This window comes from Tyto alba, unplaced genomic scaffold (genome assembly GCF_018691265.1).
Source record: "Tyto alba isolate M040663 unplaced genomic scaffold, T.alba_DEE_v4.0 Super-Scaffold_21, whole genome shotgun sequence".
Lineage (NCBI taxonomy): Eukaryota > Metazoa > Chordata > Aves > Strigiformes > Tytonidae > Tyto > Tyto alba.
This window is the reverse complement of record NW_024881295.1, coordinates 20,737,202-20,754,672: the sequence shown is the minus strand read 5'-3', so window position 1 is coordinate 20,754,672 and position 17,471 is coordinate 20,737,202. Positions and strand designations below refer to the sequence as shown.

General features: G+C 45.1%; 1 protein-coding gene across 1 annotated transcript in view; it reads left to right on the top strand.

The window, feature by feature from the left end:
* The window catches only part of TMEM178B (transmembrane protein 178B), a 223,274-nt gene extending 211,601 nt beyond the window's left edge, over positions 1 to 11,673 (top strand). The window contains exon 5 of the mRNA XM_042795278.1: positions 10,853 to 11,673. Within this exon, the coding sequence (XP_042651212.1) occupies positions 10,853 to 11,103 (251 nt within the window). The 3' untranslated portion in view covers positions 11,104 to 11,673. The remainder of the gene's footprint in view (positions 1 to 10,852) is intronic.
* The last annotated feature ends 5,798 nt before the right edge of the window (positions 11,674 to 17,471 follow it).

Sequence of the window (17,471 nt, the reverse complement as noted above, 5' to 3'; positions counted from 1 at the left end):
GCACAGCCAGAAGAAGAACTGACCGTTCACACCGGGCCACCTTCTCTTGCCCCAGCTTTGCCACGCTTCACGTGGGCCTGTCACAAGGTGCTGGGGGGACAAGGACGTGCTCAGGGCTCTGTTGCAGGGCTTGCCGTGTCCAGGAGCTGGCAACCAGGCTGATACCGAGGGGTGCAAACCAAACCAGAAAGCGGGACTTCAAAACAGGGCTTGGGAGCCCAGGCAGCGCGGTTGTCGGTACAGATGCCCTGCACAGGTCTGAGTCCCCTTTTGCTCCCCGCCTCCATGGAGAGTCTTGTCTTCCAAATCCCCAAGCCTGTGTGCTGTGCTTCCTTTGCCTGTGCTGTGCATATGTTAGTAGATGACAACCGAGGCATCTGTGTATTTGCAGCCATGGATCGTTACCAGCTGTTGAGTCATTCGCGTCCCAAATTTATCTCACTGTACTTTGAAAATAGCACATAGCGGTAGAAAATAAGAGTGTTTATTCTATACAACTGTGGTCCCGCCATCTCAAAATAATCGTTCTGCTGCTGAATAATTTAAGAAAGAAAAATGGAGCAATTTAATACAGCAAGTGTAAGGCAAAGCTCTGTGATTGACGTCTCCTAAGCTGTTACGAAGTACCTTCATAGCAGCTGCTGAGAGGAGGCAAAGAGAAAGATAAACAAAAAGAGAAAGTAAAAGACATTTTTCAGAGTTCATCTGGAAACACGGTGGGTCTCACAGGGCACCAAGGATTTCTGTTTCTCACTAATAATCAAAGTCTCTACCCATTCTTCAGGATGTTTAGTTGTGGTGACGTGATCAAGCACCACACTAAAGACGGAAGACATTTTCTGTAATCATATTTATTTTTTTTCTTTTCCACAACATTACTCTTCAAAAATCCAGTTTCTTGTGCTTCTTTCCCAAAAGGATTAGCGGTAGAAAGTTTACATAAAACCTTTATTTCCATATGGAAAGTCAAGTTCAAATGCACATGTGTGTGTACAAGGGTATACGTACAGTTCTTAAGCAACAGCACATGACCTTTACAAAAACAGAGGTCTACAGTAACTGGCTGTAATCTGAGCTGTGAAGCTTGGCATAAATATAGTTTTCACAAAGGCATAATGGCTTTTGCCAGTTTGAAAAGTATTTATAATCGGAAAAATGCTGGATCACTAGAAAAATCGAGATGCTGATCGTGTTTTAATCCTGTGGGAGACGCTAAATTAGCGATGACTGCAGAAGAATTGAAGAATTCAGCAAAACTCCTTGCAGACCACTCTAAGAATTTATTTATGTGGATTAACCTCCAGATGGAGACAAAGGCTGTTTTGTATCAAGAGATGACACAAATTGGTTATGAAAGTCTTTGAAACCAGCGCATCAAGGTCTGTCCCCCCTCTGCCATGACTCCCACACCACACATGTACGCTCTTGTTCCTACTGGTGCTTTTGGTTAAATTTTGCATTACGCTCTGAAGTGATTTAAGGCCTCGAATTGGAGTGAACTTGAGTTAATGTGCAGCGTTAATAGGTTTTAAATGTTTAAAACTCTCTGAGGCTCTTGATTGTTTAAAACTCTCAAACAAATTACAAGGGTGTTGAGGAAGGCAGAAAAGGATATGATAAAGGTCTTTATGGACCTGTGATGAGACGCAGAGCTCAGAGCAGCCATGCAGGCTTTTTGCCTTGGTACCCATTAGGCAGCAATGTAACAAGGCCAAGTGCATGCATATTAAGGTAATAAGAGTGAGCCTGCTTTTAAAAATGTCCTTTTTCACTGATTTCAGGATTTGTCAGGCCATTTTTCCAAACAGCTCTCTCCTGCGCAGCTTGTGGTATCCCTCACAGACGGGGTTGCACGTCATGTTCCTTTGTCCCATTTTAGGCTACGTTTCTGGGGCTTAAAGCGTGGCCCTTCTTTTCTCATGTGTTTCAAAACCTGGACACCGATGGATACGTGTCTGGATACATATGTATGGATATAGGTCCAATGGACATATACATGTCCAGTCCGCATACATGGATAGGACTGGAGGTGCTTCTTCATACCGACCGACCAGCCGTTAGTAATCAGCCTTTAGAAATTGGTATCGCTTTCCTTTCGAATGCTCTCTGATTTCCTGCTTTCGCTCTAAAAATAAACATTTAGGAAATCATCCGTGCAGGCATACACTCCCCTTGCCATCTTTTGGGGTTTTAATATGATGCCGAGGTGGCCTGTTTAGTGTTTCCAAGCTAGGAAACAGTTGCTCAGCTGATGGCATGACAAGGCTCACAATGCGTTATGCTTAAAAGGCAGACCTAAGGTAGCGTGTTACGTCTTTACTTGTGTTACTTCTCTATGCTTACGGGTGCACTGAGGACACATTTCACATTTATTTATTAATGCTGGCACCCATGTTGAAAAGGAAATAGGAGACTCTCTGGAAATATGAAAGATCGTCTACTTTCACTGGACAGGCATCAGAGTGTCACCGTGTACTGGCCCCTGAAATGATCTTTTATAAATTTGTGTTATAATATTCCTCGAGGGAAATCAGAACACCCATCTTTGCATCTCCTACAGCATAAGTTCAAAACCAGAGTTATGTCCTCTTCTCACAGAATACTATTTTCATTATATGCTATTTTTTTCCAATACCTCAAGAATTTCACTGATTCTTTAGGCCAACACTGGCAGACCTAGCCCTGAAAATCCAGGACCTAAGAGTTAACACCTCCATAAGAGAATGGGGGTGGGATACAGAAATTATTTTTTCAAATCAGTAACACCACTGTACTGCAGAGTGTAGTCATTTAGAGGTGGTGGGGTTTGGTTTTTTTTTTTCTGGAAGGAAAGGCACAATGAGAGAATTCATTGTCAACTCCATAGCATTTGATCTCCATGGAAACGTTATCAGCTAACTTCAAAGTCAACCTTCAAATGTGTTGGATTTTTTTTTTTTTTTTTCCGTGGTTTCTGATGCTCCTAGATGTGCACTTGCATGCTGCAGGGAGAAATACCAACACAAGCAATTCTGGCAACCTTGTACCTGATCACAGAAGAGCACTGACATTTAGGAGAAGGAGAGGAAAGGCTTCATAATGAGGTGCAGAGATCTTATAGTCTGGAACAAAAGACAGGGCAAGTACTGTATGTGCACCTATAAACTCATTGTTTTTTCTTAACTCAAATCTGTCTCCCTGAACTTGGCATACAGTAAATTAAGGAGTCAGCTCAATCTGGCTTTTCAGCAAAAAGAATTGTTCATATTCCTGTGTATGTTCATTTTAAGTCAGCTATACTGACTTGTAGTTTCTCCCTCACCCGAATAGGAGGTACTGACAGAAGCATCAGTGCCTTCTAGAGTTACTAGAACAGAAAACCTAGTGTAGTCTCTGAAGGTCATGCGGTCTAGGTTTCTTCTCAGGGATGTCAGTAGGTTTTCAGGGGGGCTGACAGAACGTGAATTAAAATAGAAGCAAAGTAGGAGAGACAGATCCAATAGAAATACAAAAGCCTTTCCCACCCACAGCCCTGGAAAATAAGTTATGTGTATTTTAGAATTCTGTGGTTGTTCCTTATCCCTTAATAATGTCACCGGGCCTTTGATCTGTTGCTGGCTTCTGAATTTCAATGGCAAGATGCACCAAGGCTAAAGGAAGACAATGAAAACAAAACTGGCATTTATTCTTGGGTTGGCTTTTATAAAGAAAAAGTTTGCTGAGTTGCTTGCATGCCTGGCATCAAAGAGTAAAGAAGACTGCACGTGCAACAGAAGGAAGAACAGTACTGGCATGATTTGCTAGACAGAAAGAATTCTTTACAAAGAGGAAGGATTGCAAATCTCTGTGTGTGGCAGATCTTGTTAAACACAGAGGTTGAAGCAAGATTTAGATTCACCTTCTTGGCTCCTCGGGTCGTCAACTTAGAAAAACAGCTTTCCCCTTGGACAAATCACTACTACGCTTGCTTGGTCTAATTTGCCTGGACAGGGTCTAACTGGCCACTGGAAATTCCACAGAAAAAGCAGCTGGACCTTGCAGACATTAAACGAGCGGGGCCTTCCTCAATTCTGCCCAGCCGGGCTCTTCCAGGGGTTACAGAGACGAGTCATGCTGGTGGACTTGTATGGGCTACAGAGGCTGCAGAGGTATTTGCTCTGCAAAAGGAAAGAAGATTTCAGCAAGTGATCCTTTTGGCCTCTGCCTGGGCCACCCTGGGAGGTCCATACTGTTTGGGATGAAAAAAAAAAACAGCCTCTGCATGTTGCCAAGCGTGGTGCTTGCCAGCACAGGGATGGGATAATTTCACTAACATTTGGTTAGGATGTTTCTTCATTTTGACATTAAGAGATCCTCTTCCTTTCTTTCCTTTCTGTTCCCAGTAAAATACTGAATTGCATCCCACTACTGCAACTGGCACAATTTTTTGCTGCCTCCTCTGTTGTGGCTGCAAGCTCATGAGCTATTATGTTTGCTTAACGGCTGTAGCCAAGTCACTTTATCACTGCTAGGTTATTTTGGGTGGGCCATAGGAATCAGCATTGCTAAAGTAATCAGGCAGTTATTCAACTCAGGCTTTGATCAACTCCTCTATTTCTCCTTAGTCCATTTTATCAAAGCAACGTACCTTCAGCTAAGTAGGGTTGCTTTTGCCTTACGTGACGACTCATAACTTCAGAGGGTGCCCTGCTCATCACGGGTGCTCGCTGGCCTCACCGCGTGGGTGTCCACCCCCCAGTGCAGCCCCTTGGGGTACGGGGGGCACAGCTGTTCACCGTGGGCCCATCTGCAGCACGCTATAACGTGCAACACACAGCCTGGCTGCCAGCTGTAGCAGCGTAGCAAGCTGGAGGTCAGCCCTCGGCTGCTGCGATACTGTTCTCTATGCTGTATCGATTTTCGTGAGCGTAAGGACGCTACCTGTGAAGTATTCGCGGTCGTGACAGAGGATGTGAAGCCCTCTGGTGCCATAACAGGTTACGGCTTGTGCAGTGGCAATTCCATCGCCGGGCGCTGCTGCCGAAGCAACACGCAGCGGGCGTCCGGCCCTCGTGTGCTGGGGACGCCGCTGGTCCGTTTGAGGCAGGAGGCCAAAGGCCCAAGCGCAAACCGCACTCTGGCAGCGGCCGCAGGGCAATATCATAGCACCACCACAGGCCCTGCAGTTTACTCTGGCTCACGGTATCAAATGAAAACGCATTCAGTTCCAGCCCGGGTGGGTGTTACGTTCTCGCAAGGGCACCGCACTGAATCTCCATCACCCAGTTCAGACTTCTCCTTCCGTCACGGCTTTTTTTTTTTCATGAGGGCAATTTTCCGGTAAGCCCCTTGCTATTCTGCAACCTATTGGTGATGCTGCAAGCTGCTGCTGCTGGAACAGTACATAATTAAGCAATAATTTATATTCTGTGCGTGTATGCACAGAGCAATAAAGTGTTCTCAAGAGCTGCGTGCTGCTGAGGCGTTTAATCCATTCACAGAAGGAGTTTACTGCAAAGCTGCTCCCTTCAAAAGGCTTTTGTCATCACTGTGTTGGGAGGGAATTCGGTTTACTCTTTAATAATTTCATTTGATTGTGATATAATTTAAATAGCTAATGGTACACACTCCACTTTAGGATCAAACCTCATTTTATTTGTTTGTTTGATGTACCTTGAAAACAGTAAAAGCTAGTAGGGCAGAGGGAAAGTAAAGATAATGTTGTTTCACTTGTGAGATTTTTTTCCCCATAACCCTATAAAAAAAAAAGTGATGATAATAAAATAAACAGCACTCCTTCCAAAGACATTAGTGGCCACAAATTGCCATCAATTGCAGCTACTAGAAGTACTTTAAAAGGCGGACACTCACGTTTATTTGAGAGCTCTGTGGTTTCAGAGGGCATCTTAAAATCCATACCTTGGTGTTTCTCTTTTTTATCTACTACTGTTTGTTAGTAATATTTGACATTTCTATCTCTGAAAAAAGAAAAAAAAAAAAACATAGAAGGGGAAAAGAATCAGGGTTTTTTGGTCTGTTTACCTTTGTACATCTGACAGCACAGTTAGTTGGTGAGTCATTTCTGCCTGTTATGGGGGGAAGGGAGCGAACGAGCGTTGTTCCATCAGACATGGAAGAAATGTTTTCCAAATAATGAGAAAAATGACTTGTAGTGAGGAGGGTCTCAGAGGTGGGCTGGGTGCCTAGATCATTTTAATTACTGGCTTTTTGGGTTTCCCTTGCCTTCAAATTGGTGATGTTTCCTTCAGGCTACAGTCAGACACCTCACCCCTAGTCCTGGGGACAAGGATGTTTAGACGAAGCTCCTGCCCCTGGAGTCTGTTTGCGTACCAGCAGCACAAAGGCTCACCTTCGTTTGCAGTATATTTAAGAAAGGCAGCAGGTCTTTTCTCACAAAACACCACAGATCCTGTGAAACCCCTCAAGCTCTATTGCTGTGGAAGCTGAGCCAGGTCTGTGGGCGAAGGACACGGCTTCTGACGTGGTTCGGGGGGGGGGGGGAGGGGCATTAGTGTGAGGCAAAATTCAAATGTATTTGGTATGGGTGGTTTGAGCCTGTTTGTGCTTAAATCTGTTGACTCACAAGCAGTTCTGCTCTCCCCTGGAGATGAGGTCTAGAAAACTGCAAACAGCGGCATTGCAGCCCCTCTCGCAACCAGGCCGATCAGAAAGAAAAGGGCCGTTTACTGAAAAAAAAAAAATAATAATTCCTAGCAGCAGAGGCCCACAGCTCTGCTTGATCTAATCATGCTTAAAACCAGCTACAGCAAAGGGCTCTGACTCATAATCCACACTGAATTAGGCTTTGACCAACAATATTACCTTTCTCAGCCATCCCTCTCCTGACCGCGTCTGCCCCCGCAGCAAGGATGGCAGGACCCCTATCTTAAACACATAGATAGCAAATAAGTTCACCTCTGTCCTAAAGAAACTTTCAGTCTAAATGGAAGAGACGTTCAGTGTAATGTTTAATATTCTTCTTCTGTAATATACAAGAAGGAAAAGCACAAGATAGCCATAGCTCGGGTGCTCAAACCACTGTTGATCATCAGTCCATTAACCACAGACAAACCACGACAGCAGAACAGGCACTGTCAAAACCAGCCTGAGAGGAAAGGAGGCTGTCTGATAAGGAGTCGGGATGAAAGTTTGACTACATGTCAAACAGCAGTTTCTGTGGCACAGACACGGCTTTACATGAAATTTCATCTCTCACCTGTCTGAAGCCTTTTGCAGTGACAGGTGAATTTCCTTTGTCAAAACCGCCGCTGTTACCTTGTCTCATTCATTAGTTTTTTCCTTGGCATGATAATGTATAAATCCCAGCACAAAGATCTGAGTGCATTCTACCGAGCACTGAAGGAGATGGTCTTTATCTCCTCTGTCCAGCTCCCGTACCAGCACATCCCTGGTGAGCTCTTATTACCGCCTGTCAGTCACACTCGGTGTGCCCGTGCCATGGATGGACCCCCAGCCTTCAGGTCTGGTCATCGGCTTGAGCCAGAGTTATGGGGAGTGTTCTTCACAAAGAAATTAAAATTTGTTTTGCTACAGCTGCCCGGGGATTAGTGCACGTGAAGGGGGGGGCACCTCACTGACAGCAAGCGCCTGCCAGGGATGGGAATAAGGGCTCAGTTTGTTTTCTGGGGAGAACAAGAGTCTCGAGGTTGGGGATGTTCATGACTTGCTGCAAACCTGCTGCCTCTGAAGCGCCGTGCCCGTAGCTCAGGCAGTGTCATGGGCAAGAGCGACAGCCTTCCTCCTCCTGACAGGTCAGGTCTGTGCCTCACCCCGGGCTGGCAGAGGCTCAGTCTCTGCATCACTTCCACCCGTGACTCTTTCGCTACGGTGGCCAACAGTCGTGCAATTTGCAAGGACGATCCTTTGTGTTATGATTGCTAGTTCATGAGGAAAAACTACCGAACAGTCACGAGGTAGTACCTGTACTCAGTTTTCATCAGTAACCCTCCTGGTGAGAGGCCAGAATAGCTACAAGTGGGAACTTCCTTGCTTGGCTGAATACAAACACATAGAACTCGTATAATGGCCATAAAGATACCTCTAGGTGGTATAAAGTGGCACTTTTTGTGTCTGTAATGAATAGCACTAGGGAGGCTGATAAACCCGTGCTGCACAAGACATCCTGCAGAAGCACAGGGGGGGCACTGGCTGGGGGGCCGTACTAAGCATCCTCTAACGTTGTGCACGGCAGTCATTATCTGTCGTCACGGGATTAGCACATCTTCCAGCGAAGGGGCAGGAGGGGGGCAGCCTTTTTGTAAAGAAGTCTCGTGCTTGTGATTTGCTTTATTCTCTATTGTTGCTACTCGTTCTTCTTTATTGTTCCTTTGTTATGGGGCGAATACCCCCCAGCAAGGTGGAGTGCCAATATATTGGGCACTGTTCAAATACAAAGAGTAAGTTAACACTCGTTGAGTTGAAGAGCTTGGGATCAAAACAGCCAAGACAAAGCATGAAAGCACAGGGAGTATTTGAAATCCATAGTTATTTCCTTCCCTTTTGTACTTAGCAAATGCAGCTTCAGTCTGGCCGCACAGGTTTTCCCACCCACCTCTCTTAACAATCTTATATTTCAAGAGAACTGAAATTATCACGTTCTTGCTAGGAAAGAAAGGCCTTTCATGTCATTTTCCAGCCACAGCTGTTTGAAATGAACCACGGAGCCTGGTTCAGAGCACAGTGGCTTTGATGGATCCTTTTTTTCCCCAATCCCCCAATGGACCAGTCATGTTGACATGTCACACGGGGAACCATCGTGTTCTTGCCAGGCACCTTCATGTCACTGGGTAACCCAAGCAACATGGTAAAACACAGAAAGTAGTGTGTGGTTTCTAATCAAACAACCTGATTTTTGAGTAAGGGATTCGGGGAGGGAGACCCACTTATCCTGCTCCCTGCTTTGAAGTAGCGTAGGACGTCTCTGAAGACGTCTCCAGGGCCTGGGACCTCACGAGGCTTTTGCAAAAGTCTAGAGCACTGGTTGTAGACTAACTGGCTGCTGGTGAGAGGCAAGAGGGCTGTTTTGGTTTTATTTAAATAGGCATGGTACCTACTGCAGCTGCTCACTGGTCCCCACCGGTACCCTGTGGCACTATCACAATATGAGTACTTAAGAATAACCTGGGCATTAGAGGAGGCACCCAGAGTTCCCATATTCCCTGACCTTTACAACAGAGACTATCTACAAGTGTCACCCCAAAACACACTGGAGAAAAGACAGTCCAAATAGTCAAAGCAGTGATCAGAAGAGGGAACAGGGAGAGGGCCGTGACAGTGCTCTCACAGCAGGTCTGTGATAGAGGTTTGCCTGCAGATTCTAGACCTGTGTGATGTTCCTAAGTAAAGAGGTGGGTATGGTGGAAAGGGCACATATTTTTGGTGGTGTATACCTGTTCCTACAAATGGCCCCGGTTTGAGCCTAATTCCAGGCAAATTCACCACATAATCTTACCTGTGTCTTCCGAGTGGGGAGTGTAAAATCCATTTCTTCAACGTATCTGCAACTAAAAAGAGAAAAGCCGCAGAGAAACGACAAGAAAGGTGTTGCAGAAGAGAAGCAGGAGCAGAAGGAGGCAAGGACACTGGAAGAAAGGAGCTTGATGCTAAAATCAGGACGGGTGTGACTGCTTTGGAAGATTGAGCTATCCTAGGGATGGGGCCAGGAAGAGTAGGAAATTCCTAACCGCCAGCTGCTAGTGAACAGAGGCAGGAGGTGCTGCTCGGGTGGCACACAGAGCATGCATGAACAGCAGGATGACACACGGGACTGACCACGCGTGTTCCTACAGCACACGTCCTGCAGGTTGCCTTCTGTGCCCCGGGGCTCTCCAGGCAATCCAGAGCCCCACCCAGGGAGGAATTAGAGAGGAAAAATAAACTACCTGCTCCACGTTGACTTCAGTTGTTATCTCTTGAGACGGATGCGTAGCATCTGTTGCTATCCGTGATTGGGTGTGTGGGTGGCAGCTGTGACATTTCAGGAGCTCAGTTCAGTTTTGATGAAGCTGGAGGCCAAAGATCAAAATTAGCCTCATCTGGGTGGGCTAAAAGTTCAGCTTCATCTGATACATGTGTCTTTCTGTAACACTTACCACCCGACAGGGTAATGAAGCCTGTCCTTGCAGCGTTCTCAGGGAGAAATGAAATATTGCTGCAGAGATGGAAAACAAGAACAGGGTATTTTGAAGATTTCCCCAACACTGCAGGGGGCATCTAGATTGGGGCTGGACTCATGCAGAGGGTAGAATCTGAACTTTGTGAGGGATTTTAAGATTTTGACAGTGGTATTTAAAAGGAGGGTTTATAATGAAAGATTTTTGATTTTGATACAATAAAATTTTTAAAAATCTCTCCTGAGTCACATCAAATGTATATTTCAACAGAGCCAGAGTATGTCCAGTATTTTGTAGCATTTTCTTCTATAAAATCCATCACTGAAAAATTGAAATTAAACAAAAAATTCAAGGTTTCCTCCCCGCTCCTCAAAAATATTGAAACGATGATTCACTCTGTATTTGTCTAAAGTAAAATACCAGAAAAATCAATGGGTTTGTCAAGCATTCTGGTTCCCAAAGGAGTGCTGGTGATGGAAAAAAACCTGTTCCTGCTGAAGTTTCTCCAAACAGCTCTGTTCAGCATCAGATCAATATTCAAGGCTCTGGTGGCACTCAGCTCCCTCCCCATGGAGCTGCTAGACGAAGCCAGTTTCTACACGAACATCTTCCCTTAGGTGTTTCCTTACTGCTCGCAGCAGCTCTTCCCAGGCGACTTGGAAAGTGGTATGTCTGTCGCTCTTCTAACTTCTCTCTGTTTTTTTTTCCTCTCTCCTCCTCCCCTTCCCGCTCTCCTCCAGGAACCTTCTGCATCATTTCACTGTGCACGTGCGTGGCTGGAATCAACTTTGAGCTCTCCCGCTACCCCCGCTACCTGTACGGACTTCCCGACGACATCAGCCATGGCTATGGCTGGTCCATGTTCTGTGCGTGGGGGGGCCTGGGCCTCACTCTTATCTCTGGCTTCTTCTGCACTCTGGCCCCTTCTGTCCAACCTGTCCCCAGGACCAACTGCCCCAAATCTAGACCTGAGAATGGGACAGTGTGCTAAAACAAATAGCAAACAGATACACACACCCCCCTACATATATATATATATGTCTATGTATATCTATACATGCATATATATGTATATATAATTATACATATATATATAATCTGAAATTAATGCCAGTGCCAAGGTATAGCTGAGTCCAACACGGCACTCACATCTCCACCGGACTCTGTGTTGCTTCGTTCTTTCTCACAGCGATGGGAAAGCTTTTCTCTCACATGGCTCTTCCATCCAGCTCTTAACTTCAGCATCATACCTTAGAGGTCGAATGAACATACAGTTGCACCTACCTACTGCCGTTTGGGAAAGGGAACAGGGGGTCTGTGTGGGGGATCTGGAGCCAGAATCTGTACAGGACGTGGAGGGTGGGGCGAGGGGGACAAAAAGCCTGTCCATTGCAGCCAGAAGGGAAAATGCAAACAGCAAGCAAAGGAACAAATCAAGCATTTGAGCCACCTCTACAACGTACCTCCTCAAGGCCATTATCAGAAACCCACCCACTTACTTTTTCTTTCTTAAAACAAAGTGACAGAAGCCTGTCCTGTCATTGGTTTTGTTTTGGGTTTTTTTTGTTTGTTTGTTTGTTTGTTTTTATTGCTTAAAACAGAAAACAAAAGGGACAGACCGTGTGGGGAAAAGCAGAAAAGTATTTTCTTTCTGCCTGCCAAACTTTAGAGAGAAGTAAACAAGTGAAAATAATATTAATAATGATAAATAATAATAATAATAAACAGCTCTAACAGAATAAAACCAGAAAACAACAAAAAAACTCCATGAGGACATCTCAGAGGACTTTCCAACAATGCGGTTTTAATCTTCCAGCTGCCTTACAGCCAGGCTTACAACTGAGGCTGAACTGCTAACATAAACGCAGCAGAAGGCCTTCTGAAAATGCTGTGATACATGTGTGTATAACTTTTTCTTCCCTCTTCTTTTTTTTTTTTTTTTTAAGAAAAAGAAAAATTTAAAACATTGCAATGTGATTGTCCACTAAACCATCCATGCTGTGTTTGTGGCCCAAGACTGAGGCACTGCAACTGCAGAAGTGTGAGGAAAGCCATCAGGTCTGAGACAGCATGTCTTCTCTGGTGGATTTCAGGATGTTTTTTTGTTTTCGTGGAGCACCTGAGAGTTCAGGATGCTGGATCCAAGGGAAGATCGACCAGGGAGAAGCGAGGTGGGGGGATCCCTGGCAGTTGTTCTTCCCAGGTATTTGCTGGAGTGGGATTTCATCGAGTTTCCGTTTTGGATGTTTAAGACAACTGGGCAAAAGCCATGGCCAAGGAGAAAAGGGGAGCTAATTTTTGTAAGGGAGAAGTAAGAGACACTTCTTGTTGCGTTCATCTATGCCAAGTAAGACCTTCCTACATCTTGTCTTTGGAAAGTGCCCCAGTTCACTGGACATCTCCACTCTCCGTCTGGGAGAACTGTGTACAGATGGAAGCAAAAGGGTCAGATGCAGAGAACGGAGATCCATTTCCCATCAGCTCAAGCGTTGTATGATATAAGTGTGAATCCGCACACGGGACTCTCTCTTTCTCCTCTTTGGTCCTTCTCTTTTTCCTGCTACTCCTCTTCCTGTTGTCTCCTTTTTCCTTCGCTCTGCAATTCCCGTCATTCAGGTCGTAAGTCCCAGGAGAGCCAACTGAACAGCGAAGTCTGGAGAGGCGGGTGGATGCCATTAGGGGAAGCAAAGCATTTTGGCAGCGAGGGCAGTGGGTCCTTGCAGGGGAACAGCGGCTGAGGGGAAGGTGGGGCAGGAGGGCCAAGGGTGTAACCAAATGGCGTTTGCAGAGGCGATGACTGAACAGCCATATGCTGAGGTGAGGGTACCACTGACAAACATAGAGACAAAGGGAGAAAGGGCAAAGAAAAAAGGCCTCTCCAAAACCAACCTACCCCAACACGCTCCTAATTCAGGGATAGTACCAGCAATCCTTTCTTACTTGATAGCTGCATGCCATCGGTCCTCATTTGTCAATAAAAATCACCCTCTGCATCTACAAAAACTCACCAGGAGAAGGAGGCAACCTGTTGAAACTGTGCCTACTGCGCAGAAATTAAAGCATTAATTTCCAGGTCATGCCATTTACACAGCTGGCAAGGAACAGGACGTTGCTTGGTTAAAAAAAATCCAACCAACAAATCTTATGCAATGCAATTGCATAGCCAGCCACTCCCCTTCCAGCCCTGCTTCCCCTCCTCATTACACCTTGTGTGATGACGTTGTTTTATTAAGAGTGCCCAAAGGAATGAAGTTTCTGGAGGGCATTTTGGAGTAAGGTAGATCTGGGTTTCTTTCACTCTTGCTCAACTACCCAGCTTTTGCTTTCTCTGGTCTACAAATTCCCCAAACATGCCAATGTCAACAGCCAAGCCAGTGTGTTGCTGCTGAAGTGCCATCCCTGGCAACTGAAGTTTTGTCATTTCATTCTTCATTAGATCTGACTGGAGAAAGTATTTATTTATTCATGTTGAAAATGACTTTTTAAGTAGCTTGGTTTATTTCTTTTTTTTTTTTTCTTTTTTTTTTTTTTCTGGGAAGGTTTTCAAATAGAGTGGTTTTGAAAAGCTTTGAAACTGTTTGACTGTGCAAGTGCCTACTAGGTAAGGAGGCTGATGAATTACTGTTGGAGTGAAGAAGGAAATTAAAAATAAAAACAGCTCTTGGAAAGCTAAATGAAAACTGAAAACAGAAAATCAATAACTGAAAACTAAAAGAGACCTATAAAGAAATTTTTTAAAAATTTCAAAATATGAACAGTTTTGAGAAAAAAAAAAAAAAAAAACAAAAAAAACCCCAACTTCTCATTAAGAGATTAATGCTTTAGAAAAATGGTAATTGTTTCGTTAAAACAGATTTGATTGCCAACTTTCTTCCTCCTCTGCAGTGCCATGTGTGATAGGTGTTTTATGTGAATACAGATGCCTGGAGTGACCCAGGGGAACTAAAGGGCACAGAGGTATTTAGGTGGAGTCCACCCTCAGGCCCTGTGGCGTGGAAAGCAGGATGACAGCTCCTGTGACAATGTACAGCCTTGTGTGGTCCGTGACTAGTCACAGGGTGCATCCTTTACAGATACAGTTTTGAAAGAGGTAGCTCATAAGACTTAAAGAAATGGAGATAATTTTGCTCTTTCATGGATTCTCAAAGCTTTCCTTTCTTTCGGTGACTGGCATGAAAATAGTTCTGCCTTGATGAAGTATTCTCTGACAGTGTTGGTTTACAAGCTGTATATGAGCCTGTGTGTTTGTCTGTGTGTGGCCATGATGGCAGAGGGTTATGATTATTTTTATTTACAACAGAAGAGTGTTAACCCTGGAACTTGAGGCCAGTTTTGTGATTTTCCACCAAATATAGCATAGGTTTTCTAAGGCCTGTGTGGCTATGAAGCATCTTAAAAACTATGGGAATAAGTGTCTGAAGCAGCAGACGATCATACATCCTCAATCTCAAACTGGGTCCCCAAAGGGACCATTTGTCCAAACAGATGTTCTCTCATCTTTGCCTCAAATAAAGGCAAAACCCCCTTGGGACAGTGTGAATTTCCCTTCCTGCTACTCACAGAACTGGGAGGAGCCCTGTGTACTTCAGTACCCTTGAAGGGGGCTCACAGTCCCACCACACTTTCTGTTGGCTCAGACTCATCTTTAGAGCAGGGTTGACTCAAAATGCATCCAAATCCAAGCTTGCGATGGTTAGTATCTCCATCTATCCCGAGCCAAAGCACACTCCCTCCTAGTCTGAGTTTCTGCGGGTTTGGGAGGCTTTAAAATATCTTTCTGAACAGAGGTTCAAGATTTTTGACTAGTGTGTGGCTTTCTAGCAGGAGGAGTAGTTAATCAGAAATATGTTAGCTGTGATCCCAGAAGGAAGGGGCTTGACCCCCTCCCTCAGATCTGCTCTGGCCAAGTGCCTGAGCATGTGCTCGGAGTGTGTGATTAATGCCCTTAAATTTGGTAACTGTTCTCACGCTTAAAGTTAAGAACGTGCTTTCCTGGATGATGTTCATCTTCCTGCAGAGCCCCACTCTTCTTTTCCTATTCCCACCTTGTAGATAAAATGACACTCTTGTCCCAGCCTGATGTACCAGTGGGTGTTTGGCCTCCCCCTTCCACGCAGGGTCCGTAGCTGGCAGGCTCTTTCCCACCCGTGGCCTTTCCTGGTGCACTGCTGGGACAAACACATCTCTGGGCTCCGGGGACCCCAGAGGAACCTGACTGCAGGGAACGCAGATGTCGTAAAATGCCAGCCCTAGGGAGGCGGGAGGAATTGGCTCAACCCACCGCGATCTGCAGGCTGAGGTTTTGTGTCTAGTGACTCAGTTCTTGTTCAGTGAAGCTGCCCTGTGACTGCAGCGAGTTGGCTGCAGGGGGTTCTGCTGTCCATCCCTGCTGGGGGCACTGTGTATGTGAGGGGGCTACACGGCAGGAGTCCGTGTGCTCTGTATCTTATGTGCTGTATAGGACACTTTCTTCTTCAAGTTCAAGCTGTTTGCGTGTTATAAAATTCCTGAGTCATTGGCCACGTGTATATAGCATCTCTCCCTTCTCCCTCTCTGCAAACACACAACTGATCTTCTCTGATCTAAATAGTACAGTCTCTCTGGTTATGCTTCTAGCTGGGCTTTTTTTTTTTTTTTTTTTTTTTTTTATTCTACCCCAGGGACAGTCACAAGTGGATCACAAACCACTAGTGACCAGAGCAATTTCTCTGAAATATTTCTTTTGAAAAATTACCATTACTTTTTTGAATGTTATTCCAGCTGCAGTAACAAATGAAAGGAAAAAACCCAAAACGCTCAGAGTCCTCTAAACAGAGGGTCCTCGTCCTCCCAGGAGAGAACTGTGAGAGTGCAGGCATTCTGCTTTCCTGTAGGGGCAAGTCATTTGGGACCAGTGTTAGCTACGGCACGTTAGCTGTGCAGTTCACTGGATGGTGAATAACACAACGTTGGTGAGGGAGAGGATTGACATGCAGGGGTATCTCAGATTCTCAAGCGTTCCTGGAAGACTGAGTCTTCATGGCTGGCCATTTGTGCACCATGCAGCGCCTCTGAATCAGGCTCATCCCTGGAGCCCCACTGATAAGCAGAGCTCAGAAGAAAATCACCGTAATCTGTCCTTAATTCTTGAGTGCCAAGCGAACTGCCAGCAGTGAAATAGAGAGGAAATAATACGTTACCAAGTACAGCTTAAATAAAAATATACATTATTTGGGCTCTTTCTTCTGTGTGCCTCTTCATAGGCCTAGAAGGGCTATAGGGGTGCTCAGTCACATTCACAAAAAACAACACTGCATTTCCTTGCCCCCAGATTTCACACTCTTTCATGGCCCATACTGCTGCGCTCATCCAGCCAGCAAGGGAAGACTCAAGGTGAAAAACTGAGACAGCTCTGAATGATTGCCAGGCACCACCGAGAGACAGAGAGCAAAAAGTGTGCATGAAGCACAAACGGTGTGTAAAGATTAGTGATGGATGAATGTTCAAGGTCAAGAACTGAGTTTCAAAGAAGGCTAAAGTTTGATTGCAAACTCCAGGCCAGATCCATAAGATCTTGATTCTGCCAGTCTAAGATGAAAACTCATAAAAAGGGGGCTTAGAGTAAAACTTAGAGCCCCACTGTTTCCAGTTATAGCAAGGAATATAATGCATCTGTTCCGTAGTCTGCTGAAGTCCATAGAAAGCTTCCCCTTGGCTCCAGTGAATTTTGGATCAGGTGCCTTAAAAAGTATTTTATTGCTGTCTTGGTTAAGCCTGAAATTGAAATGTGTGCTTACACACAATATTTAATCTTTGGCTTTAGAAACAAACAGTCATCAGATGTTACTCTTTTTTTTTTCCACCCCTGATTTAGGATTTCCATCCTGTCTGCCCCACTAATACCCCCAATCCTACAGCCCCAGAGCCATAGTTAGAGTTTGCAACTTTTTTTAAAACAAATGACCTACTGCTGGTGCCAGGGGGTTCTGACAAGCTCCCTATTGACATCAGTGGGAGAACTAGAGCCTGATACAGTGCTATCAATTTAACTGCAGTATGCCTTGCACGTGTTTAGGATTTAACTTGGAGAAAGAGCCTAGACAACTGCCTTAATATAGGCCACAAGAGGGAAATGAAATGCTGGTCACCTCTAGTGAAGCACCGCAGAATCTCAGATCAATTGTCCATCCTTCTTCAGGGAAGACTTGCAGTGAAAATGATGGAGGCTCAGATAGGTTATCCCCAGGGGAAGGTGGGAGAGTGAAAAAAAGGAAACCTAACAGCAGTTGCTATAGGTCAAAATTGGCGGGCATTGGTAGAATTATGTGAGGATGATCCAATATTGCCTGCACCATCAGCAGCGGGAATTGTCCGTCCCTT